Here is a 25,236-nt window from a genome sequence, read left to right as displayed (position 1 = left end):
TGAACATCTTCAAACAGACCGTTCCTCTGGAAATGATCACAAAGTTGATTTGCAACAACTTTTTCAAGGATTTTAGAAACAAACGGCAGGTTGGTAACTGGTCTGTAAGTTTTCCTGAAACAGCTGATCAAGAGTCGGCTTTCTAAGTACAGTTTTGATTACAGACACTTTAAAAGCTTGTGGTACATAAACGGTTCCATGAGAAAGGTTTGATCTGATCTAATATAGAAGTACTAATTAAAGGGAAGACTTCCTCGAGGAGTTTAGTTGGGATGAGATCCAAGAGACTGGTAGATGATCCAGATGAGAAAATAATTGAAGTTAGCTTGGAGATCTCAACAGGAGAGAAATGTTCAATTTGGGTGTAACAGACAAAAAGTCTGACTTTTTAAAGGAGTTACCACAAAGTTTAGGTCTGGGGTTAATTGATAAGCTCGAGTGGAAGATTACTGCCAGAATCTGGAGGAATATGATAATATGGGAGGAGTTGTTTCATATCTTTGTCCACTTTTATATAAAGTCTGAGGGCACAACACAGGACAACATTTTGGAGAATAAAAAACTGGGGTGCAAATTGTGAACACAGAATCAAAGAAGAATCTAGAATTTAAAAACTTGAGGTGACGAGTGTTTTAAACAGGAAATGATTGAAAAGGAGGCTTGAATACAAAGTGCTTCTCTCCTCTTCCTGGAAGTGAAACTCACACAGTCACTGCTGCTGAGAGGTGAAATGGAGCAGAAAGGAGTTCAGCTGGACCGAAAAACCTTCTCTTGTTCCATCTGTCTGGATCTACTGAAGGATCCTGTGACTCTTCCATGTGGACACAGCTACTGCATGGAGTGTATTAAAGTCCACTGGGACGGACAGGACGGGACAGGAGTCTACAGCTGTCCTCAGTGCATGAAGAGGTTCATACCGAGGCCTGTCCTGGACATAAACACCATGTTGGCAGCTTTAGTGGAGGAGCTGAAGAAGACTGGACTCCAAGCTGCTCCTGCTGATCACTGCTATGCTGGACCTGAAGATGTGGCCTGTAATGTCTGCACTGGGAGAAAACTGAAAGCTGTCAAGTCCTGTTTATTCTGTCTGGCTTCTTATTGTGAGAAACACCTTCAGCCTCATTATGATGTCGCTCCATTAAAGAAACACAAGCTGGTGAACCCCTCCAAGAAGCTCCAGGAGAACATCTGCTCTCTTCACGACGAGGTGATGAAGATGTTCTGCCGCACCGATCATCAGAGTATCTGTTATCTCTGCTCTGTGGATGAACATAAAGACCACGACACCGTCTCAGCTGCAGCAGAAAGGACCGAGAGGCAGAGAGAGCTCGAGGGGAGTCGAGGAAAAGTCCAGCAGAAAATCCAGGACAGACAGAAAGATGTGAAGCTGCTTCAGCAGGAGGTGGAGGACATCAATCAGTCTGCTGAGAAAACACTGGAGGGCAACGAGAAGCTCTTCATCCAGCTGATGAGTCTCCTCCAGGAAAGAAGCCGCGATGTGAAGCAGGAGGTCAGATCCCAGCAGGAAACCCAAGTGAGTCGAGTCAAAGAGCTTCAGGAGAAGCTGGAGCAGGAGATCGCTGAGCTGAAGAGGAAAGACGCCGAGCTGGAGCAGCTCTCACACACAGAGGATCACAACGAGTTCCTGCACAACTACCCCTCAGTGTCAGCACTCAGTGAGCCTACAGACTCATCCAGCATCCATATCCGTCCTCTCACCTACTTTCAGGATGTGACAGCAGCTGTGTCAGAGGTCAGAGATAAACTACAGCAAGTTCTGGATGAAGAATGGAAGAAGATTTCAGTGTCAGTGAATGAAGTGGACGTTTTACTGTCACAACCAGGACCAAAGACCAGAGCTGGATTCTTAAGATATTCACAAGAAATCACACTGGATCCAAACACAGCAAACGGACGGATGTTATTATCTGATGGGAACAGAAAAGTAACAGTAATGGATCAGAATCAGTCTTATTCTGATCATCCAGACAGATTCATTGGATGTTGTCAAGTCCTGAGTAGAGAGAGTCTGACTGGACGTTGTTACTTTGAGGTGGAGATGAGAGGAAGAGGAGGAGTTGATGTAGCAGTCGCATACAAGAATATCAACAGAACAGGGAGCGTGATGGAAAGTGTGTTTGGACGTAATAACAAATCTTGGTCATTAGATTGTTCCAATAACAGTCTTTGGTTCAACAACATTCAAACTCCCGTCTCAGGTCCTCCATCCTCCAGAGTGGGGGTGTACCTGGATCACAGTGCAGGTACTCTGTCCTTCTACAGCATCTCTGAGACCATGACTCTCCTCCACAGAGTCCAGACCACGTTCACTCAGCCGCTCCACGCTGGGTTTTGGTCTGGTTTCGTTGGAGACTCTGCTGAGTTTTGAAAACTGAAATAAACTGAAGTCTTTCAGGTTTCAGTGGGTTTAAACCTGCATTTTCATTTTCCATTTTATTTTCTCTCCATCATTGAGGCGTTTCTGCTCTGAACAAAGATCTGCTGTCAATCAAGCATTATGGGCGTCACCTGGACGTCTTCTTGATAGTTGTTATCTTCATGTTAATATGTTTTATTATTGTTTTTAAGCTCTTTTCACACCGTTCCTGTAGTGAAAACCACGTATCTCTAAATGTGGTGAAGTTGAATTAGATTATTTTCTGATAATTTAAAGTGATTTAAATGTTCTTTTATGGACTGAGATGATTCTCCTGCTAAATTAACTATTTTAAAAAACGTGACAAAGCTGAAAAGGTGTTTATTTCTTAGATACGTGGTTCTCACAGGACAGCAACGCTCCAAATATGTGATGATCTGGTTCAATATGACGCTTTACAAATCAACAATATATAAAGTAGTTGAAATGAGCAAAACCTTCAGTGACTATGACGGTAAAATTCACTTTAATCCAGCAGCAATATGAATCTAAAAACATCACATATATAATAGGAAAACACTAACAGGGAACATTTTCTGCTTCGTGTGTACTTTTACTTTTTGTGTTTTCAGTGTATTTTTGCTGACGATACTTTTACTCCAACAAGGTTTTGAATGCAGGACTTCTAGTATTTTCAGTCTGGTATCAGAACTTTTTCTGAAATAAAGGAGCTGAATTCTTTCACTGCTTCATATATAGTAATATAGATTATTCAGAGGGAACAAAGCAGCACTTTTACTTTAATACTTTCACTAAATGTTGCTGCTAACGCTTCTGTACTTTTACCTGATTAAGCTGTTTAATTAAGGACTTTGACTTGTAATGGAGTATCTTTGTTTTCTTTGCTGTATTTGTACTTTTACTTCAATAAATGTTCTGAATACTTCATCCACCATTTGTCTGAGTTGAATTTGAAACTAGATTAGATGTTCACACGGGGAACACGTCTGCACTACATTTAACTATAGTATGGAGGAATCTAGCAGGGATGTGTGAGTGGGATGTAGAAGATGAAATATCGGTGGGTGGTGGCCATTTTCCAATATGCTGTAAAGTATCATTACAAAGGAGGAAGCAGGAGATATAGTGGGTAAGTGGGTCTTTAATATATATATATATATATAAATATATGAGAGAGAAATGGATCAAATAGATTGAAATGAAGATATTGAACAGATTAATAGAAAATTAATATTTACAGTGCTGGAAGCTGCAAATCCAACAAGTGTTAAAGGTGAAGGAAGGATGAAGAGAAAGGCTACCCCCTGGTGGACAGATGAGTGATGGAGAGCAGCGACAGAAAGAAACAAAGCTCTCTTAGGTTAAGAAGAAAAATCACATCACTTCCAGAATTTAATACAATACGAACAAGCAGAAACGAGAGTTCATAAAAAAAATCATTCTGAAAGCAAAGAGGGAAATCTGGAAGAGTTATTGGATCAGATTTGGGGGATGATTAGAAGCAGGAGAGGAATTAGAAGAGTACGGCAGGTTAGTTAAGATTATAAGATTATGGAAATAATGATTCCACACAGATTCAGATTTTCTCCGTCGGGATCTGCGCCTGTCTCTGTTTGTCGTTCCCTCCGTTTCCCCCGATCTCCCTTTTCCTGGTGTTTCCTGTCTCCCCTGTTTGTTTCTGTCCTACAGGTGTTTCTATGTTCTGGTCTGCGTCTGGAGGGTTTGGATTCATTGGTCAGCGCCTCCAGTCACCTCCCACTACCACACCTCTTTCAGCTGGCACAGCTGCTTCTCATCCCGGTAATCACCACCTGGCATCACGTGAACCCCGGACCTGGACTCCACCTGCGTCCGTCCGTCCGTCCGATCGTCTCACCTGGTACCACGTTGCAAGTTCGGTAAGTCCGGTTCTGACCCCCCTTGTCTGTCTCCCGCCTGCCGCGGTCCTGCCTGTCTGTCTGCTACCAGGTGGTACGTACCCGCCGTCCTCCGTCGGTTCCTCGGAGACCACCGGGTGTCCGGCCCCCTGCTCGGCGTCGGTTCCTCGGAGACCACCTTGCTGCCCGGTGTGGAGCGCGGGGACCGGTGTCCATTGTCTGAGGCTATTAGAAGACGGTTTGTAACTTTCACCAGTCCTGTTTCTGTGCTGTGATGAACTCTAAAGCCCGACTGAACATCTTCAAACAGACCGTTCCTCTGGAAATGATCACAAAGTTGATTTGCAACAACTTTTTCAAGGATTTTAGAAACAAACGGCAGGTTGGTAACTGGTCTGTAAGTTTTCCTGAAACAGCTGATCAAGAGTCGGCTTTCTAAGTACAGTTTTGATTACAGACACTTTAAAAGCTTGTGGTACATAAACGGTTCCATGAGAAAGGTTTGATCTGATCTAATATAGAAGTACTAATTAAAGGGAAGACTTCCTCGAGGAGTTTAGTTGGGATGAGATCCAAGAGACCGGTAGATGATCCAGATGAGAAAATAATTGAAGTTAGCTTGGAGATCTCAACAGGAGAGAAATGTTCAATTTGGGTGTAACAGACTAAAAGTCTGACTTTTTAAAGGAGTTACCACAAAGTTTAGGTCTGGGGTTAATTGATAAGCTCGAGTGGAAGATTACTGCCAGAATCTGGAGGAATATGATAATATGGGAGGAGTTGTTTCATATCTTTGTCCACTTTTATATAAAGTCTGAGGGCACAACACAGGACAACATTTTGGAGAATAAAAAACTGGAGTGCAAATTGTGAACACAGAATCAAAGAAGAATCTAGAATTTAAAAACTTGAGGTGACGAGTGTTTTAAACAGGAAATGATTGAAAAGGAGGCTTGACTACAAAGTGCTTCTCTCCTCTTCCTGGAAGTGAAACTCACACAGTCACTGCTGCTGAGAGGTGAAATGGAGCAGAAAGGAGTTCAGCTGGACCGAGAAACCTTCTCTTGTTCCATCTGTCTGGATCTACTGAAGGATCCGGTGACTCTTCCATGTGGACACAACTACTGCATGGAGTGTATTAAAGTCCACTGGGACGGACAGGACGGGACAGGAGTCTACAGCTGTCCTCGGTGCATGAAGAGGTTCATACCGAGGCCTGTCCTGGACAAAAACACCATGTTGGCAGCTTTAGTGGAGGAGCTGAAGAAGACTGGACTCCAAGCTGCTCCTGCTGATCACTGCTATGCTGGACCTGAAGATGTGGCCTGTGATTTCTGCACTGGGAGAAAACTGAAAGCTGTCAAGTCCTGTTTATTCTGTCTTGTTTCTTATTGTGAGAAACACCTTCAGCCTCATTATGATGTCGCTCCATTAAAGAAACACAAGCTGGTGAACCCCTCCAAGAAGCTCCAGGAGAACATCTGCTCTCTTCACGACGAGGTGATGAAGATGTTCTGCCGCACCGATCGTCAGATTATCTGTTCTCTCTGCTCTGTGGAGGAACATAAAGACCACGACACCGTCTCAGCTGCAGCAGAAAGGACCGAGAGGCAGAGAGAGCTCGAGGGGAGTCGAGGAAACGTCCAGCAGAAAATCCAGGACAGACAGAAAGATGTGAAGCTGCTTCAGCAGGAGGTAGAGGACATCAATCAGTCTGCTGAGAAAACACTGGAGGGCAGCGAGAAGCTCTTCACCCAGCTGATGAGTCTCCTCCAGGAAAGAAGCCGCGATGTGAAGCAGGAGGTCAGATCCCAGCAGGAAACCCAAGTGAGTCGAGTCAAAGAGCTTCAGGAGAAGCTGGAGCAGGAGATCGCTGAGCTGAAGAGGAAAGACGCCGAGCTGGAGCAGCTCTCACACACAGAGGATCACAACGAGTTCCTGCACAACTACCCCTCAGTGTCAGCACTCAGTGAGCCTACAGACTCATCCAGCATCCATATCCGTCCTCTCACCTACTTTCAGGATGTGACAGCAGCTGTGTCAGAGGTCAGAGATAAACTACAGCAAGTTCTGGATGAAGAATGGAAGAAGATCTCAGTGTCAGTGAAGGAAGTGGACGTTTTACTGTCACAACCAGGACCAAAGACCAGAGCTGGATTCTTAAGATATTCACAAGAAATCACACTGGATCCAAACACAGCAAACAGACAGATGTTATTATCTGATGGGAACAGAAAAGTAACACGAATGGATCAGAATCAGTCTTATTCTGATCATCCAGACAGATTCATTGGATGTTGTCAGGTCCTGAGTAGAGAGAGTCTGACTGGACGTTGTTACTTTGAGGTGGAGATGAGAGGAAGAGGAGGAGTTGATGTAGCAGTCGCATACAAGAATATCAACAGAACAGGGAGCGTGATGGAAAGTGTGTTTGGACGTAATAACAAATCTTGGTCATTAGATTGTTCCAATAACAGTCTTTGGTACAACAACATTGAAACTCCCGTCTCAGGTCCTCCATCCTCCAGAGTGGGGGTGTACCTGGATCACAGTGCAGGTACTCTGTCCTTCTACAGCGTCTCTGAGACCATGACTCTCCTCCACAGAGTCCAGACCACGTTCACTCAGCCGCTCCACGTTGGGTTTTGGTCTGCTTTCGTTGGAGACTCTGCTGAGTTTTGAAAACTGAAATAAACTGAAGTCTTTCAGGTTTCAGTGGGTTTAAACCTGCATTTTCATTTTCCATTTCATTTTCTCTCCATCATTGAGGCGTTTCTGCTCTGAACAAAGATCTGCTGTCAATCAAGCATTATGGGCGGCCCCCGGACGTCTTCTTGATAGTTGTTATCTTCATGTTAATATGTTTTATTCTTGTTTTTAAGCTCTTTTCACACCGTTCCTGTAGTGAAAACCACGTATCTCTAAATTTGGTGAAGTTGAATTTTGAATTATTTTCTGATAATTTAAAGAGATTTAAATGTTCTTTTATGGACTGAGATGATTCTCCTGCTAAATTAACCATTTAAAAAAAAACCTGATAAAGCTTAAAAGGTGTTTATTTCTTAGATACGTGGTTCTCACAGGACAGCAACGCTCCAAATATGTGATGATCTGGTTCAATATGACGCTTTACAAATCAACAATATATAAAGTAGTTGAAATGAGCAAAACCTTCAGTGACTATGACGGTAAAATTCACTTTAATCCAGCAGCAATATGAATCTAAAAACATCAGATATATAATAGTAAAACACTAACAGGGAACATTTTCTGCTTCGTGTGTACTTTTACTTTTTGTGTTTTCAGTGTATTTTTGCTGACGATACTTTTACTTCAACAAGGTTTTGAATGCAGGACTTCTAGTATTTTCAGTCTGGTATCAGAACTTTTTCTGAAATAAAGGAGCTGAATTCTTTCACTGCTTCATATATAGTAATATAGATTATTCAGAGGGAACAAAGCAGCACTTTTACTTTAATACTTTCACTAAATGTTGCTGCTAACGCTTCTGTACTTTTACCTGAGTAAGCTGTTTAATTAAGGACTTTGACTTGTAATGGAGTATCTTTGTTTTCTTTGCTGTATTTGTACTTTTACTTCAATAAATGTTCTGAATACTTCATCCACCATTTGTCTGAGTTGAATTAGACTAAATGGTGCTGCTTGTTTCCAGAATGGCCACCAGAGGGAGCACTCTGCCCACTGACAGCGCTCGTTGCCCCTGGAGACTAATAAGTGAACTTTTCAGAGGTAAAACAAAGATCCTCAAATCTTTGTTTCATGTTACAGCAGCAGAAACAGAGGGCGTCTCAGTTTGTGGGGGAAACTTCAACTTAGTCATGAATCACAGCCGAGACGACGAGTTTGAGGAGGAATAAAAAAAACTGCTCTCAAACTCAGCAGCTGCAGTCTGTCACGTTTCCTTGTTCCCTCCATCAGATCTGCAGCTGGGAGATGGGCGGAGCCAACATGGGTGGAGTCTAAGAGCTGATGTCCTCATTGGCTGCAGAGTCACATGATATTTAAATCAGCTGAAACTATTTTGATCTTTCAGTAAGTGAAACTCACACAGTCACTGCTGCTGAGAGGTGAAATGGAGCAGAAAGGAGTTCAGCTGGACCGAGAAACCTTCTCTTGTTCCATCTGTCTGGATCTACTGAAGGATCCTGTGACTCTTCCATGTGGACACAACTACTGCATGGAGTGTATTAAAGTCCACTGGGACGGACAGGACAGGACGGGAGTCTACAGCTGTCCTCTGTGCATGAAGAGGTTCATACCGAGGCCTGTCCTGGTGAAAAACACCATGTTGGCAGCTTTAGTGGAGGAGCTGAAGAAGACTGGACTCCAAGCTGCTCCTGCTGATCACTGCTATGCTGGACCTGAAGATGTGGCCTGTGATTTCTGCACTGGGAGAAAACTGAAAGCTGTCAAGTCCTGTTTATTCTGTCTGGCTTCTTATTGTGAGAAACACCTTCAGCCTCATTATGATGCTGCAACATTCAAGAAACACAAGCTGGTGAACCCCTCCAAGAAGCTCCAGGAGAACATCTGCTCTCTTCACGACAAGGTGATGAAGATGTTCTGCCGCACCGATCGTCAGATTATCTGTTATCTCTGCTCTTTGGATGAACATAAAGACCACGACACCGTCTCAGCTGCAGCAGAAAGGACCGAGAGGCAGAGAGAGCTCGAGGGGAGTCGAGGAAACGTCCAGCAGAAAATCCAGGACAGACAGAAAGATGTGAAGCTGCTTCAGCAGGAGGTGGAGGACATCAATCAGTCTGCTGAGAAAACACTGGAGGGCAACGAGAAGCTCTTCACCCAGCTGATGCGTCACCTCCAGGAAAGAAGCCGCGATGTGAAGCAGGAGGTCAGATCCCAGCAGGAAACCCAAGTGAGTCGAGTCAAAGAGCTTCAGGAGAAGCTGGAGCAGGAGATCGCTGAGCTGAAGAGGAAAGACGCCGAGCTGGAGCAGCTCTCACACACAGAGGATCACAACGAGTTCCTGCACAACTACCCCTCAGTGTCAGCACTCAGTGAGCCTACAGACTCATCCAGCATCCATATCCGTCCTCTCACCTACTTTCAGGATGTGACAGCAGCTGTGTCAGAGGTCAGAGATAAACTACAGCAAGTTCTGGATGAAGAATGGAAGAAGATCTCAGTGTCAGTGAATGAAGTGGACGTTTTACTGTCACAACCAGAACCAAAGACCAGAGCTGGATTCTTAAGATATTCACAAGAAATCACACTGGATCCAAACACAGCAAACAGTTACCTGTTATTATCTGATGGGAACAGAAAAGTAACAGTAATGGATCAGAATCAGTCTTATTCTTATCATCCAGACAGATTCAGTAGATGTTGTCAGGTCCTGAGTAGAGAGAGTCTGACTGGACGTTGTTACTTTGAGGTGGAGATGAGAGGAAGAAGAGTTGAAGTAGCAGTCGCATACAAGAATATCAACAGAACAGGGAGACGGGAGGAAAGTGGATTTGGACGTAATAACAAATCTTGGTCATTAAATTGTTACGATAACAGTTTTCTGTACAACAACTTTGAAACTCCCGTCTCAGGTCCTCCACCCTCCAGAGTGGGGGTGTACCTGGATCACAGTGCAGGTACTCTGTCCTTCTACAGAGTCTCTGAGACCATGACTCTCCTCCACAGAGTCCAGACCAGGTTCACTCAGCCGCTCCACGTTGGGTTCAGGTTAGAGTTCAGGTTCATGTTAGGGTTAGCGTCTGTCTTCGATGGAGACTCTGCTGAGTTTTGTAAACTGAAATAAACTGAAGTCTTTCAGGTTTCAGTGGGTTTAAACCTGCATTTTCATTTTCCATTTCATTTTCTCTCCATCATTGAGGCGTTTCTGCTCTGAACAAAGATCTGCTGTCAATCAAGCATTATGGGCGTCACCTGGACGTCTTCTTGATAGTTGTTATCTTCATGTTAATATGTTTTATTGTTGTTTTTAAGCTCTTTTCACATCGTTCCTGTAGTGAAAACCACGTATCTCTAAATTTGGTGAAGTTGAATTTTGAATTATTTTCTGTTAAACTAAAGAGATTTAAATGTTCTTTTATGGACTGAGATGATTCTCCTGCTAAATAAACCATTTAAAAAAAAAACCTGATAAAGCTTAAAAGGTGTTTATTTCTTAGATACGTGGTTCTCACAGGACAGCAACGCTCCAAATATGTGATGATCTGGTTCAATATGACGCTTTACAAATCAACAATATATAAAGTAGTTGAAATGAGCAAAACCTTCAGTGACTATGACGGTAAAATTCACTTTAATCCAGCAGCAATATGAATCTAAAAACATCAGATATATAATAGTAAAACACTAACAGGGAACATTTTCTGCTTCGTGTGTACTTTTACTTTTTGTGTTTTCAGTGTATTTTTGCTGACGATACTTTTACTTCAACAAGGTTTTGAATGCAGGACTTCTAGTATTTTCAGTCTGGTATCAGAACTTTTTCTGAAATAAAGGAGCTGAATTCTTTCACTGCTTCATATATAGTAATATAGATTATTCAGAGGGAACAAAGCAGCACTTTTACTTTAATACTTTCACTAAATGTTGCTGCTAACGCTTCTGTACTTTTACCTGAGTAAGCTGTTTAATTAAGGACTTTGACTTGTAATGGAGTATCTTTGTTTTCTTTGCTGTATTTGTACTTTTACTTCAATAAATGTTCTGAATACTTCATCCACCACTTGTCTGAGTTGAATTAGACTAAATGGTGCTGCTTGTTTCCAGAATGGCCACCAGAGGGAGCACTCTGCCCACTGACAGCGGTGTTTGCCTCTGAAGACTACATAATCCCAGAATGCCTCGCGTTCAGTCTTCGTTCCCAGGAAGAGAGGAGCGGGGTGAATTTTCTATAGTTGGATGGTGAAAACTTCCCAGATTGAGGATATTCTCGAGGCTAAAGTTTGGAAAGATGGAAACCTGTTGATTGTGTGTAGAAATGCAGAACAAAGAGAGCGAGCGGACGGGATTAAAGAAACATGTCGTTTTAAAGTAGTGAATAGTAGTGACGTCACGAGGTGTGTTGACGCTTCGAAGCGCGTGTCGAGGCTTGCTTCATTTAGGGGAGGAGCCACAAATGATGACGTCTGAAGCCTCGCTGCCCTGCTGTACCACGTGACTGCTTCAGGAAGTGGTTCAGATTTTGCCTGGAGGTTTGACAGCAATATAAACTCTTCAGGCTCCATTCAAAATGTGGGTTGTTGGTGGAGAGTTGAGGTCAGTTGAGAGTTTGGATAGTTTGGAGAAGTTAGAGAGAGAGAGATAGTTTGGAGATTTCGGAGAGTGAGGAGAGAAGGAGGTGATAAGATGGAGCCAGCTAGGAAGAGGAGGATTTCCCCTGTGGGAACACTTTGATTTGATAACTCCTAATAAGCTAAATCTAACTCTATTTCAGACACATTAGGTTTGCTTATCAAGAACTGTATTTTTCACAGTTTCTTATTTTATTCCAAGGTGAGGTGTTTATTGTGCTCCAAGGAGTTGGGGTACAATAACAACACCTCATCCATGCTGAGGCGTTACCGTGCCTTGCATGAGAATAAGGAGGAAACTGGAGCTTCACCCAGCCAAGGTAAGTCATTACAATATTACAAATGCACCATCACAATTTTTCCCTGTTCACTTTTGTTTATTGTGCAAATAAAGACAGGTAACAGACACTGTATTTATTCTCTTTTAACCAGCCACCAGAAAACAAGAGCTGGATGAAGCCCTCGTCTCCATGATAGTGAAGGACACACAGCCCTTCAGTATTGTGGATGATGTTGGATTCAGGGCATTTGTGTCCAAACTGGATCCTAATTATGTTCTCCCTACAAGGCAGGTATGTATGGCTGCATGCATGAAACAAATGAGTACTTTATTGTGTCTCACAGTTCAGCACTATATATTTTTTCCTTTAGGCTCTGAAGGCCATGGTGGAGGCCAAGTATGAGTCAGCTAAGGAGAAGGAGAAGGCTAAAGTGGAAAAGGTGGCTGCTGTTAGCCTTACTTCTGACATGTGGACATCCACAAAACCAAAAACTGTTGAGAAACTGTTATTTCTGAATAAAAATGAATAAAATGTCCCCTGTCCTGTACATCATTGTCCAAGTTACACAAGCATATTCAGTCCCCTCTTCCTAGTTCCACAAACACTTCCACTGTCCTCTGCCTGCTTAAGCCCATGACATTTTCCTAAAGTGACAGAAAAACATGATTACACAACCTGCCATATCATATGATACGACCATTTTGGGAAAATTTACACACAGAATACATTCAAAAAATATTTTATTATGCACATATGTGATGATTTATGTACAGAAATTATTTGGTCATACATTTTTGTAATTCATAGTCATTCCCAACAGCCATAACAGACACAAAAATTCAATGCATCATATGTGGTTCAGCTACAGCTGCCTGTGATTATACACTTGGCCAGTAGGTGGTTTCGTGTTCACGTGAAGCTTCGAGAAATGAACCCTTTCTGGAACCAATTGGCTGAAGTGGTTCGATGCCTCATGAGGGTTCATCTCACCATCACTAGTGGATAGAAACCGTATCCAAAAAGAAAGTAAGTGGAGTAATGATTGAGAAAGGGGAGAGGGAAATACAGCAGGTGAAGGTGCAGAATAAAACCACCTCTGCAGAGGCAGTGAAGAGGTTCAGCCAGAGTGGAGGAGCCGATGGAAGAAGTAAAGCCGTCAAAAGGAGCCACAGCAGTCCTCCATCAGACAAAACGAGGGGGAAACAACGGTCGACTTACAAAACACAAACAAAGCTGGTCACTTTCACAGCAGGGGGTAGTAAATGCTACGATGGAGGTCGAATCCAAACCAGAGAGGATTCAGATCATTGTTAAAGCAGCAGTCCACCACTTAGATATCAGCGGACTAACACGGGAGGACGTCAGAAATGATCTCAGTATTCAGGCAAGTCCGGAGCAAATATGATCTGAGAGTTTTTAAATACACATCTTACTGGAGCGAGGCCCAAAACATCACCTCCATCCAGGGCTCAGTTTGATGTTATCCACCACAGAAACAAACACATGAGGAACACAGCTCCAACGCTCACTCCACCGCTGGAACTCTCCCTGCACAACAGGTATGAGCTGCTGACTCATGAAGTGTGTGATGACACTAAGTCTGTGGAAACTGGTCATTACATCACCAGAAACAAGGCTGATGGAAGCACGAGAAACAGCCTCAAAACCACTGCTAGATCAAGAGCCAGAAGAGACACAGTTCAGGTCCCTCAGACACCAGGCGGTATTTTGATGGAGGACGCCATCACCAAGCACGTTAAAATGGCTGAAAATCTGTGTTTGGATACCACCAGTGTGAAGGAGTTAACGGAGCTCCTCCCAGTTATCCTCTGGACTCGTCCAAGAAGTCTGAGGGTTCTGATCCACACGGGTTCTTCTGACATCCTGCAAAAGAGAACGGGCTCTGAGACTCTGGAAAAAGATTTCACACTGCTGCTGAAAACCCTGAGTGACCATCGATCACAAGACGCGTTTATTTCCGGACCGATTCCGACGCGCAAGAAAGGAAGTGAATCGTTCAGTGGACTCCTGATCCTGAAAACATGGCTGACGTCAACACGCCTCAAACATGGGATACGTTTGATTGACAGTTTTAACCCTTTGTGGAACCGTGAGGAGCGTTTCAACCTGATGGAGTTCATCTGAACTTCACTGGATCCAGACTTCTCGGCGCCGACCTACAACCTAAATTACTATCTTACTAGACGGCGATCTCAAAATTGTCAAAGTTCAGCCACAACCAGCCTCCTCTCCAGTCTGAGAGTCCCTGCAGCTGAAATTGCCTTTTTTTTATCGTCGGATCTTTGACCGATAAATCTTTTCTGGTTAATGATCTCATCATCGATAAGACTTTGTACTTTCTGTTCCTAGTTGAAACGTGGCTTAACAACACGACTGGTGAAGCAACTCTGATAGAGGCTTGTCCTCCTCACTATAAATGTTATCAGTCAGTTACACAGAACAAGAGAGGAGGAGGGATCGCAGTGATCTTCACCACAGTTTGGGTGTAATGACATCGACCTCGCTGATTTTACATCATTTGAATATGTTGCTCTGCAGCTGAAAGGTAAATCAACAGTACTGATCATCACAGTTTACCGGCCACCGACGTACTCGGCACTATTTCTGCAGGAACTCTCAGAGTCGATCTCACCAGGTATCACCAGATATGACAGGTTCATTCTGAACGGAGACTTTAATATTCATGTAAATAAGAAGAACGACCACAAAGCTCCAGAGCTGATGGATTTACTGGACAGCTTTGAAGTGACCCAACATGTAAAGGAAGCCGCCCACCAGCAGGGTAACACCCTGGACTTGGTGATAACAAGAGGGTTACACGTGGATCAGGTTTCAGGACGTGAATTATCTTTCTCTGACCATGGCTGTATACTTTATGATGTGATTGTAACCATGGCAACGACTAAAGGGCAAATTCTGGTTCAAAAGACACTCCTTGAACCATATAATCATGAGTGCTCTTTAAATGAGGTGGTTGAACACTTCAACAACTCTGTCGTCTGTTCTAAATACTGTTGTAATGTTTCTGAATACTTCATCCACCATTTGTCTGAGTTGAATTAGACTAAATGGTGCTGCTTGTTTCCAGAATGGCCACCAGAGGGAGCACTCTGCCCACTGACAGCGCTCGTTGCCCCTGGAGACTAATAAGTGAACTTATCAGAGGTAAAACAAAGATCCTCAAATCTTTGTTTCATGTTACAGCAGCAGAAACAGAGGGCGTCTCAGTTTGTGGGGGAAACTTCAACTTAGTCATGAATCACAGCCGAGACGACGAGTTTGAGGAGGAATAAAAAAAACTGCTCTCAAACTCAGCAGCTGCAGTCTGTCACGTTTCCTTGTTCCCTCCATCAGATCTGCAGCTGGAAGATGGGCGGAGCCAACATGGGTGGAGTCTAAGAGCTGATGTCCTCATTGGCTGCAGAGTCACATGATATTTAAATCAGCTGAAACTGGTTTTATCTTTGAGGAGGTGAAACTCACACAGTCACTGCTGCTGAGAGGTGAAATGGAGCAGAAAGGAGTTCAGTTGGACCGAGAAACCATCTCTTGTTCCATCTGTCTGGATCTACTGAAGGATCCTGTGACTCTTCCATGTGGACACAACTACTGCATGGAGTGTATTAAAGTCCACTGGGACAGACAGGACGGGACAGGAGTCTACAGCTGTCCTCAGTGCAGGAAGAGGTTCATACCGAGGCCTGTCCTGGACAAAAACACCATGTTGGCAGCTTTAGTGGAGGAGCTGAAGAAGACTGGACTCCAAGCTGCTCCTGCTGATCACTGCTATGCTGGACCTGAAGATGTGGCCTGTGATGTCTGCACTGGGAGAAAACTGAAAGCTGTCAAGTCCTGTTTAGTCTGTCTGGCTTCTTATTGTGAGAAACACCTTCAGCCTCATTATGATGTCGCTCCATTCAAGAAACACAAGCTGGTGAACCCCTCCAAGAAGCTCCAGGAGAACATCTGCTCTCTTCACGACGAGGTGATGAAGATCTTCTGCCGCACCGATCGTCAGATTATCTGTTATCTCTGCTCTGTGGATGAACATAAAGACCACGACACCGTCTCAGCTGCAGCAGAAAGGACCGAGAGGCAGAGAGAGCTCGAGGGGAGTCGAGGAAACGTCCAGCAGAAAATCCAGGACAGACAGAAAGATGTGAAGCTGCTTCAGCAGGAGGTGGAGGACATCAATCAGTCTGCTGAGAAAACACTGGAGGGCAACGAGAAGCTCTTCACCCAGCTGATGCGTCACCTCCAGGAAAGAAGCCGCGATGTGAAGCAGGAGGTCAGATCCCAGCAGGAAACCCAAGTGAGTCGAGTCAAAGAGCTTCAGAAGAAGCTGGAGCAGGAGATCGCTGAGCTGAAGAGGAAAGACGCCGAGCTGGAGCAGCTCTCACACACAGAGGATCACAACGAGTTCCTGCACAACTACCCCTCAGTGTCAGCACTCAGTGAGCCTACAGACTCATCCAGCATCCATATCCGTCCTCTCACCTACTTTCAGGATGTGACAGCAGCTGTGTCAGAGGTCAGAGATAAACTACAGCAAGTTCTGGATGAAGAATGGAAGAAGATCTCAGTGTCAGTGAATGAAGTGGACGTTTTACTGTCACAACCAGAACCAAAGACCAGAGCTGGATTCTTAAGATATTCAAGAGAAATCACACTGGATCCAAACACAGCAAACAGAGACCTGTTATTATCTGATGGGAACAGAAAAGTAACTTTCATGAATCAGAATCAGTCTTATTCTGATCATCCAGACAGATTCAGTGAATGTTGGCAGGTCCTGAGTAGAGAGAGTCTGACTGGACGTTGTTACTTTGAGGTGAAGATGAGAGGAAGAAGAGGAGTTTATGTAGCAGTCGCATACAAGAATATCAACAGAACAGAGAGCGGGAAGGAAAGTGTGTTTGGATTTAATAACAAATCTTGGTCATTAGATTGTTCCAATAACAGGTTTTGGTGCAACAACATTCAAACTCCCGTCTCAGGTCCTCCACCCTCCAGAGTGGGGGTGTACCTGGATCACAGTGCAGGTACTCTGTCCTTCTACAGAGTCTCTGAGACCATGACTCTCCTCCACAGAGTCCAGACCACGTTCACTCAGCCGCTCCACGTTGGGTTTTGGATTTACATCGTTGGAAACTCTGCTGAGTTTTGTAAACTGAAATAAACTGAAGTCTTTCAGGTTTCAGTGGGTTTAAACCTGCATTTTCATTTTCCATTTCATTTTCTCTCCATCATTGAGGCGTTTCTGCTCTGAACAAAGATCTGCTGTCAATCAAGCATTATGGGCGTCACCTGGACGTCTTCTTGATAGTTGTTATCTTCATGTTAATATGTTTTATTCTTGTTTTTAAGCTCTTTTCACACCGTTCCTGTAGTGAAAACCACATATCTCTAAATTTGGTGAAGTTGAATTAGATTATTTTCTGATAATTTAAAGTGATTTAAATGTTCTTTTATGGACTGAGATGATTCTCCTGCTAAATTAACTATTTTAAAAACCTGACAAAGCTGAAAAGGTGTTTATTTCTTAGATACGTGGTTCTCACAGGACAGCAACGCTCCAAATATGTGATGATCTGGTTCAATATGACGCTTTACAAATCAACAATATATAAAGTAGTTGAAATGAGCAAAACCTTCAGTGACTATGACGGTAAAATTCACTTTAATCCAGCAGCAATATGAATCTACAAACATCAGATATATAATAGGAAAACACTAACAGGGAACATTTTCTGCTTCGTGTGTACTTTTACTTTTTGTGTTTTCAGTGTATTTTTGCTGACGATACTTTTACTTCAACAAGGTTTTGAATGCAGGACTTCTAGTATTTTCAGTTTGGTGTCAGAACTTTTTCTGAAATAAAGGAGCTGAATTCTTTCACTGCTTCATATATAGTAATATAGATTATTCAGAGGGAACAAAGCAGCACTTTTACTTTAATACTTTCACTAAATGTTGCTGCTAACGCTTCTGTACTTTTACCTGAGGAAGCTGTTTAATTAAGGACTTTGACTTGTAATGGAGTATCTTTGTTTTCTTTGCTGTATTTGTACTTTTACTTCAATAAATGTTCTGAATACTTCATCCACCATTTGTCTGAGTTGAATTAGACAACATGATGCTTCTTGTTTCCAGAATGGCCAACAGAGGGAGCACTCTGCCCACTGACAGCGCTCGTTGCCTCTGAAGACTACATATCCCAGAATGCCTTGCGTTCAGTCTTCGTTCCCAGGAAGAGAGGAGCGGGGTGAATTTTCTATAGTTGGATGGTGAAAACTTCCCAGATTGAGGATATTCTCGAGGCTAAAGTTTGGAAAGATGGAAACCTGTTGATTGTGTGTAGAAATGCAGAACAAAGAGAGCGAGCGGACGGGATTAAAGAAACATGTCGTTTTAAAGTAGTGAATAGTAGTGACGTCACGAGGTGTGCCGACGCTTCGAAGCGCGTGTCGAGGCTTGCTTCATTTAGGGGAGGAGCCACAAATGATGACGTCAGAAGCCTCGCTGCCCTGCTGTACCACGTGACTGTTTCAGGAAGTGGTTCAGATTTTGCCTGGAGGTTTGACATCAATATAAACTCTTCAGGCTCCATTCAAAATGTGGGTTGTTGGTGGAGAGTTGAGGTCAGTTGAGAGTTTGGATAGTTTGGAGAAGTTAGAGAGAGAGAGATAGTTTGGAGATTTAGGAGAGTGAGGAGAGAAGGAGGTGATAAGATGGAGCCAGCTAGGAAGAGGAGGATTTCCCCTGTGAGAACACTTTGATTTGATAACTCCTAATAAGCTAAATCTAACTCTATTTCAGACACATTAGGTTTGCTTATCAAGAACTGTATTTTTCACAGTTTCTTATTTTATTCAAAGGTGAGGTGTTTATTGTGCTCCAAGGAGTTGGGGTACAATAACAACACCTCATCCATGCTGAGGCGTTACCGTGCCTTGCATGAGAATAAGGAGGAAACTGGAGCTTCACCCAGCCAAGGTAAGTCATTACAATATTACAAATGCACCATCACAATTTTTCCCTGTTCACTTTTGTTTATTGTGCAAATAAAGACAGGTAACAGACACTGTATTTATTCTCTTTTAACCAGCCACCAGAAAACAAGAGCTGGATGAAGCCCTCGTCTCCATGATAGTGAAGGACACTCAGCCCTTCAGTATTGTGGATGATGTTGGATTCAGGGCATTTGTGTCCAAACTGGATCCTAATTATGTTCTCCCTACAAGGCAGGTATGTATGGGTGCATGCATGAAACAAATGAGTACTTTATTGTGTCTCACAGTTCAGCACTATATATTTTTTCCTTGAGGCTCTGAAGGCCATGGTGGAGGCCAAGTATGAGTCAGCTAAGGAGAAGGAGAAGGCTAAAGTGGAAAAGGTGGCTGCTGTTAGCCTTACTTCTGACATGTGGACATCCACAAAACCAAAAACTGTTGAGAAACTGTTATTTCTGAATAAAAATGAATAAAATGTCCCCTGTCCTGTACATCATTGTCCAAGTTACACAAGCATATTCAGTCCCCTCTTCCTAGTTACACAAACACTTCCACTGTCCTCTGCCTGCTTAAGCCCATGACATTTTACTAAAGTGACAGAAAAACATGATTACACAACCTGCCATATCATATGATACGACCATTTTGGGAAAATTTACACACAGAATACATTCAAAAAATATTTTATTATGCACATATGTGATAATTTATGTACAGAAATGATTTGGTCATACATTTTTGTAATTCATAGTCATTCCCAACAGCCATAACAGACACAAAAATTCAATGCATCACATGATGTGGTTCAGATACAGCTGCCTGTGATTATACACTTGGCCAGCAGGTGGTTTCGTGTTCACGTGAAGCTTCGAGAAATGAACCCTTTCTGGAACCAATTGGCTGAAGTGGTTCGATGCCTCATGAGGGTTCATCTCACCATCACTAGTGAATAGAAACCGTATCCAAAAAGAAAGTAAGTGGAGTAATGATTGAGAAAGGGGAGAGGAAAATACAGCAGGTGAAGGTGCAGAATAAAACCACCTCTGCAGAGGCAGTGAAGAGGTTCAGCCAGAGTGGAGGAGCCGATGGAAGAAGTAAAGCCGTCAAAACGAGCCACAGCAGTCCTCCATCAGACAAAACGAGGGGGAAACAACGGTCGACTTACAAAACACAAACAAAGCTGGTCACTTTCACAGCAGGGGGTAGTAAATGCTACGATGGAGGTCGAATCCAAACCAGAGAGGATTCAGATCATTGTTAAAGCAGCAGTCCACCACTTAGATATCAGCGGACTAACACGGGAGGACGTCAGAAATGATCTCAGTATTCAGGCAAGTCCGGAGCAAATATGATCTGAGAGTTTTTAAATACACATCGCACTGGAGCGAGGCCCAAAACATCACCTCCATCCAGGGCTCAGTTTGATGTTATCCACCACAGAAACAAACACACGAGGAACACAGCTCCAACGCTCACTCCACCGCTGGAACTCTCCCTGCACAACAGGTATGAGCTGCTGACTCATGAAGTGTGTGATGACACTAAGTCTGTGGAAACTGGTCATTACATCACCAGAAACAAGGCTGATGGAAGCACGAGAAACAGCCTCAAAACCACTGCTAGATCAAGAGCCAGAAGAGACACAGTTCAGGTCCCTCAGACACCAGGCGGTATTTTGATGGAGGACGCCATCACCAAGCACGTTAAAATGGCTGAAAATCTGTGTTTGGATACCACCAGTGTGAAGGAGTTAACGGAGCTCCTCCCAGTTATCCTCTGGACTCGTCCAAGAAGTCTGAGGGTTCTGATCCACACGGGTTCTTCTGACATCCTGCAAAAGAGAACGGGCTCTGAGACTCTGGAAAAAGATTTCACACTGCTGCTGAAAACCCTGAGTGACCATCGATCACAAGACGCGTTTATTTCCGGACCGATTCCGACGCGCAAGAAAGGAAGTGAATCGTTCAGTGGACTCCTGATCCTGAAAACATGGCTGACGTCAACACGCCTCAAACATGGGATACGTTTGATTGACAGTTTTAACCCTTTGTGGAACCGTGAGGAGCGTTTCAACCTGATGGAGTTCATCTGAACTTCACTGGATCCAGACTTCTCGGCGCCGACCTACAACCTAAATTACTATCTTACTAGACGGCGATCTCAAAATTGTCAAAGTTCAGCCACAACCAGCCTCCTCTCCAGTCTGAGAGTCCCTGCAGCTGAAATTGCCTTTTTTTTATCGTCGGATCTTTGACCGATAAATCTTTTCTGGTTAATGATCTCATCATCGATAAGACTTTGTACTTTCTGTTCCTGGTTGAAACGTGGCTTAACAACACGACTGGTGAAGCAACTCTGATAGAGGCTTGTCCTCCTCACTATAAATGTTATCAGTCAGTTACACAGAACAAGAGAGGAGGAGGGATCGCAGTGATCTTCACCACAGTTTGGGTGTAATGACATCGACCTCGCTGATTTTACATCATTTGAATATGTTGCTCTGCAGCTGAAAGGTAAATAAACAGTACTGATCATCACAGTTTACCGGCCACCGACGTACTCGGCACTATTTGTGCAGGAACTCTCAGAGTCGATCTCACCAGGTATCACCAGATATGACAGGTTCATTCTGAACGGAGACTTTAATATTCACGTAAATAAGAAGAACGACCACAAAGCTCCAGAGCTGATGGATTTACTGGACAGCTTTGAAGTGACCCAACATGTAAAGGAAGCCGCCCACCAGCAGGGTAACACCCTGGACTTGGTGATAACAAGAGGGTTACACGTGGATCAGGTTTCAGGACGTGAATTATCTTTCTCTGACCATCGCTGTATACTTTATGATGTGATTGTAACCATGGCAACGACTAAAGGGCAAATTCTGGTTCAAAAGACACTCCTTGAACCATATAGTCATGAGTGCTCTTTAAATGAGGTGGTTGAACACTTCAACAACTCTGTCGTCTGTTCTAAATACTGTTGTAATGTTTCTGAATACTTCATCCACCATTTGTCTGAGTTGAATTAGACTAAATGGTGCTGCTTGTTTCCAGAATGGCCACCAGAGGGAGCACTCTGCCCACTGACAGCGCTCGTTGCCCCTGGAGACTAATAAGTGAACTTATCAGAGGTAAAACAAAGATCCTCAAATCTTTGTTTCATGTTACAGCAGCAGAAACAGAGGGCGTCTCAGTTTGTGGGGGAAACTTCAACTTAGTCATGAATCACAGCCGAGACGACGAGTTTGAGGAGGAATAAAAAAAACTGCTCTCAAACTCAGCAGCTGCAGTCTGTCACGTTTCCTTGTTCCCTCCATCAGATCTGCAGCTGGAAGATGGGCGGAGCCAACGTGGGTGGAGTCTAAGAGCTGAAGTCCTCATTGGCTGCAGAGTCACATGATATTTAAATCAGCTGAAACCAGTTTTATCTTTGAGGAGGTGAAACTCACACAGTCACTGCTGCTGAGAGGTGAAATGGAGCAGAAAGGAGTTCAGTTGGACCGAGAAACCTTCTCTTGTTCCATCTGTCTGGATCTACTGAAGGATCCTGTGACTCTTCCATGTGGACACAACTACTGCATGGAGTGTATTAAAGTCCACTGGGACGGACAGGACCGGACAGGAGTCTACAGCTGTCCTCGGTGCAGGAAGAAGTTCTCACCAAGGCCTTTACTGGACAAAAACACCATGTTGGCAGCTTTAGTGGAGGAGCTGAAGAAGACTGGACTCCAAGCTGCTCCTGATGATCACTGCTATGCTGGACCTGAAGATGTGGCCTGTGATGTCTGCACTGGGAGAAAACTGAAAGCTGTCAAGTCCTGTTTAGTCTGTCTGGTTTCTTATTGTGAGAAACACCTTCAGCCTCATTATGATGTCACTCCATTCAAGAAACACAAGCTGGTGAACCCCTCCAAGAAGCTCCAGGAGAACATCTGCTCTCTTCACGACAAGGTGATGAAAATGTTCTGCCGCACCGATCGTCAGATTATCTGTTATCTCTGCTCTGTGGAGGAACATAAAGACCACGACACCGTCTCAGCTGCAGCAGAAAGGACCGAGAGGCAGAGAGAGCTCGAGGGGAGTCGAGGAAACGTCCAGCAGAAAATCCAGGACAGACAGAAAGATGTGAAGCTGCTTCAGCAGGAGGTGGAGGACATCAATCAGTCTGCTGAGAAAACACTGGAGGGCAACGAGAAGCTCTTCACCCAGCTGATGAGTCTCCTCAAGAAAAGAAGCCGCGATGTGAAGCAGGAGGTCAGATCCCAGCAGGAAACCCAAGTGAGTCGAGTCAAAGAGCTTCAGGAGAAGCTGGAGCAGGAGATCGCTGAGCTGAAGAGGAAAGACGCCGAGCTGGAGCAGCTCTCACACACAGAGGATCACAACGAGTTCCTGCACAACTACCCCTCAGTGTCAGCACTCAGTGAGCCTACAGACTCATCCAGCATCCATATCCGTCCTCTCACCTACTTTCAGGATGTGACAGCAGCTGTGTCAGAGGTCAGAGATAAACTACAGCAAGTTCTGGATGAAGAATGGAAGAAGATCTCAGTGTCAGTGAATGAAGTGGACGTTTTACTGTCACACCCAAAGACCAGAGCTGGATTCTTAAGATATTCACAAGAAATCAAACTGGATCCAAACACAGCAAACGGACGGATGTTATTATCTGATGGGAACAGAAAAGTAACAGTAATGGATCAGAATCAGTCTTATTCTGATCATCCAGACAGATTCATTGGATGTTTTCAGGTCCTGAGTAGAGAGAGTCTGACTGGACGTTGTTACTTTGAGGTGGAGATGAGAGGAAGAAGAGTTCATGTAGCAGTCGCATACAAGAATATCAACAGAACAGAGAGCGGGAAGGAAAGTGGATTTGGACGTAATAACAAATCTTGGTCATTAAATTGTTCCAATAACAGTCTTTGGTTCAACAACATTGAAACTCCCGTCTCAGGTCCTCCATCCTCCAGAGTGGGGGTGTACCTGGATCACAGTGCAGGTACTCTGTCCTTCTACAGCGTCTCTGAGACCATGACTCTCCTCCACAGAGTCCAGACCACGTTCACTCAGCCGCTCCACGTTGGGTTGGGGTTCGGGTTCAGGTTAGGGTTCGGGTTAGGGTTTGTCTCCGTTGGAGACTCTGCTGAGTTTTGTAAACTGAAATAAACTGAAGTCTTTCAGGTTTCAGTGAGTTTAAACCTGCATTTTCATTTTCCATTTCATTTTCTCTCCATCATTGAGGCGTTTCTGCTCTGAACAAAGATCTGCTGTCAATCAAGCATTATGGGCGTCACCTGGACGTCTTCTTGATAGTTGTTATCTTCATGTTAATATGTTTTATTATTGTTTTTAAGCTCTTTTCACACCGTTCCTGTAGTGAAAACCACGTATCTCTAAATTTGGTGAAGTTGAATTAGATTATTTTCTGATAATTTAAAGAGATTTAAATGTTCTTTTATGGACTGAGATGATTCTCCTGCTAAATTAACTATTTTAAAAACCTGACAAAGCTGAAAAGGTGTTTATTTCTTAGATACGTGGTTCTCACAGGACAGCAACGCTCCAAATATGTGATGATCTGGTTCAATATGACGCTTTACAAATCAACAATATATAAAGTAGTTGAAATGAGCAAAACCTTCAGTGACTATGACGGTAAAATTCACTTTAATCCAGCAGCAATATGAATCTACAAACATCATATATATATAATAGTAAAACACTAACAGGGAACATTTTCTGCTTCGTGTGTTCTTTTACTTTTTGTGTTTTCAGTGTATTTTTGCTGACGATACTTTTACTTCAACAAGGTTTTGAATGCAGGACTTCTAGTATTTTCAGTTTGGTGTCAGAACTTTTTCTGAAATAAAGGAGCTGAATTCTTTCACTGCTTCATATATAGTAATATAGATTATTCAGAGGGAACAAAGCAGCACTTTTACTTTAATACTTTCACTAAATGTTGCTGCTAACGCTTCTGTACTTTTACCTGAGGAAGCTGTTTAATTAAGGACTTTGACTTGTAATGGAGTATCTTTGTTTTCTTTGCTGTATTTGTACTTTTACTTCAATAAATGTTCTGAATACTTCATCCACCATTTGTCTGAGTTGAATAAGACAACATGATGCTGCTTGTTTCCAGAATGGCCACCAGAGGGAGCACTCTGCCCACTGACAGCGCTCGATGCCTCTGAAGACTACATATCCCAGAATGCCTTGCGTTCAGTCTTCGTTCCCAGGAAGTGAGGAGCGGGGTGAATTTTCTATAGTTGGATGGTGAAAACTTCCCAGATTGAGGATATTCTCGAGGCTAAAGTTTGGAAAGATGGAAACCTGTTGATTGTGTGTA

The 25,236-nt window shown here is 43.5% G+C and overlaps 5 protein-coding genes across 5 annotated transcripts; all 5 read left to right on the top strand.

Annotated features, from left to right (window-relative positions):
* The first annotated feature begins 387 nt into the window (after window positions 1-387).
* On the top strand, window positions 388-2,470 carry LOC138210853 (tripartite motif-containing protein 16-like). Its single transcript, XM_069170192.1, has one exon. It carries the CDS (start codon window positions 731-733, stop codon window positions 2,387-2,389), a length of 1,659 nt encoding a protein of 552 aa, XP_069026293.1. The 5' UTR covers window positions 388-730; the 3' UTR covers window positions 2,390-2,470.
* Window positions 2,471-4,099: 1,629 nt separating this feature from the next.
* Window positions 4,100-7,901, top strand: LOC138210850 (tripartite motif-containing protein 16-like). Its single transcript, XM_069170188.1, has one exon. It carries the CDS (start codon window positions 5,299-5,301, stop codon window positions 6,955-6,957), a length of 1,659 nt encoding a protein of 552 aa, XP_069026289.1. The 5' UTR covers window positions 4,100-5,298; the 3' UTR covers window positions 6,958-7,901.
* Window positions 7,902-8,340: 439 nt separating this feature from the next.
* Window positions 8,341-10,999, top strand: LOC138210735 (tripartite motif-containing protein 16-like). The gene has a single exon (XM_069170027.1). The coding sequence runs from the start codon at window positions 8,369-8,371 to the stop codon at window positions 10,064-10,066; it is 1,698 nt and encodes a 565-aa protein (XP_069026128.1). The 5' UTR covers window positions 8,341-8,368; the 3' UTR covers window positions 10,067-10,999.
* A 4,381-nt stretch (window positions 11,000-15,380) lies between these two features.
* On the top strand, window positions 15,381-17,978 carry LOC138210790 (tripartite motif-containing protein 16-like). Its single transcript, XM_069170111.1, has one exon. It carries the CDS (start codon window positions 15,381-15,383, stop codon window positions 17,049-17,051), a length of 1,671 nt encoding a protein of 556 aa, XP_069026212.1. The 3' UTR covers window positions 17,052-17,978.
* Window positions 17,979-22,352: 4,374 nt separating this feature from the next.
* On the top strand, window positions 22,353-24,982 carry LOC138210802 (tripartite motif-containing protein 16-like). Its single transcript, XM_069170123.1, has one exon. It carries the CDS (start codon window positions 22,362-22,364, stop codon window positions 24,051-24,053), a length of 1,692 nt encoding a protein of 563 aa, XP_069026224.1. The 5' UTR covers window positions 22,353-22,361; the 3' UTR covers window positions 24,054-24,982.
* Window positions 24,983-25,236: the final 254 nt, after the last annotated feature.

This window comes from Embiotoca jacksoni, unplaced genomic scaffold (assembly GCF_022577435.1).
Source record: "Embiotoca jacksoni isolate LCO1_2020_lvr unplaced genomic scaffold, fEmbJac1.0.p SCAF_48, whole genome shotgun sequence".
NCBI lineage: Eukaryota > Metazoa > Chordata > Actinopteri > Embiotocidae > Embiotoca > Embiotoca jacksoni.
Note: the sequence above shows the minus strand (reverse complement) of the source record. Positions and strands in the feature narration are given on the sequence as shown.

Coding starts and splice junctions, on each gene's coding strand:
- LOC138210853 (XM_069170192.1), top strand. CDS start 731: ATGGAGCAGAAAGGAGTTCAGCTGGACCGAAAAACCTTCTCTTGTTCC.
- LOC138210850 (XM_069170188.1), top strand. CDS start 5,299: ATGGAGCAGAAAGGAGTTCAGCTGGACCGAGAAACCTTCTCTTGTTCC.
- LOC138210735 (XM_069170027.1), top strand. CDS start 8,369: ATGGAGCAGAAAGGAGTTCAGCTGGACCGAGAAACCTTCTCTTGTTCC.
- LOC138210790 (XM_069170111.1), top strand. CDS start 15,381: ATGGAGCAGAAAGGAGTTCAGTTGGACCGAGAAACCATCTCTTGTTCC.
- LOC138210802 (XM_069170123.1), top strand. CDS start 22,362: ATGGAGCAGAAAGGAGTTCAGTTGGACCGAGAAACCTTCTCTTGTTCC.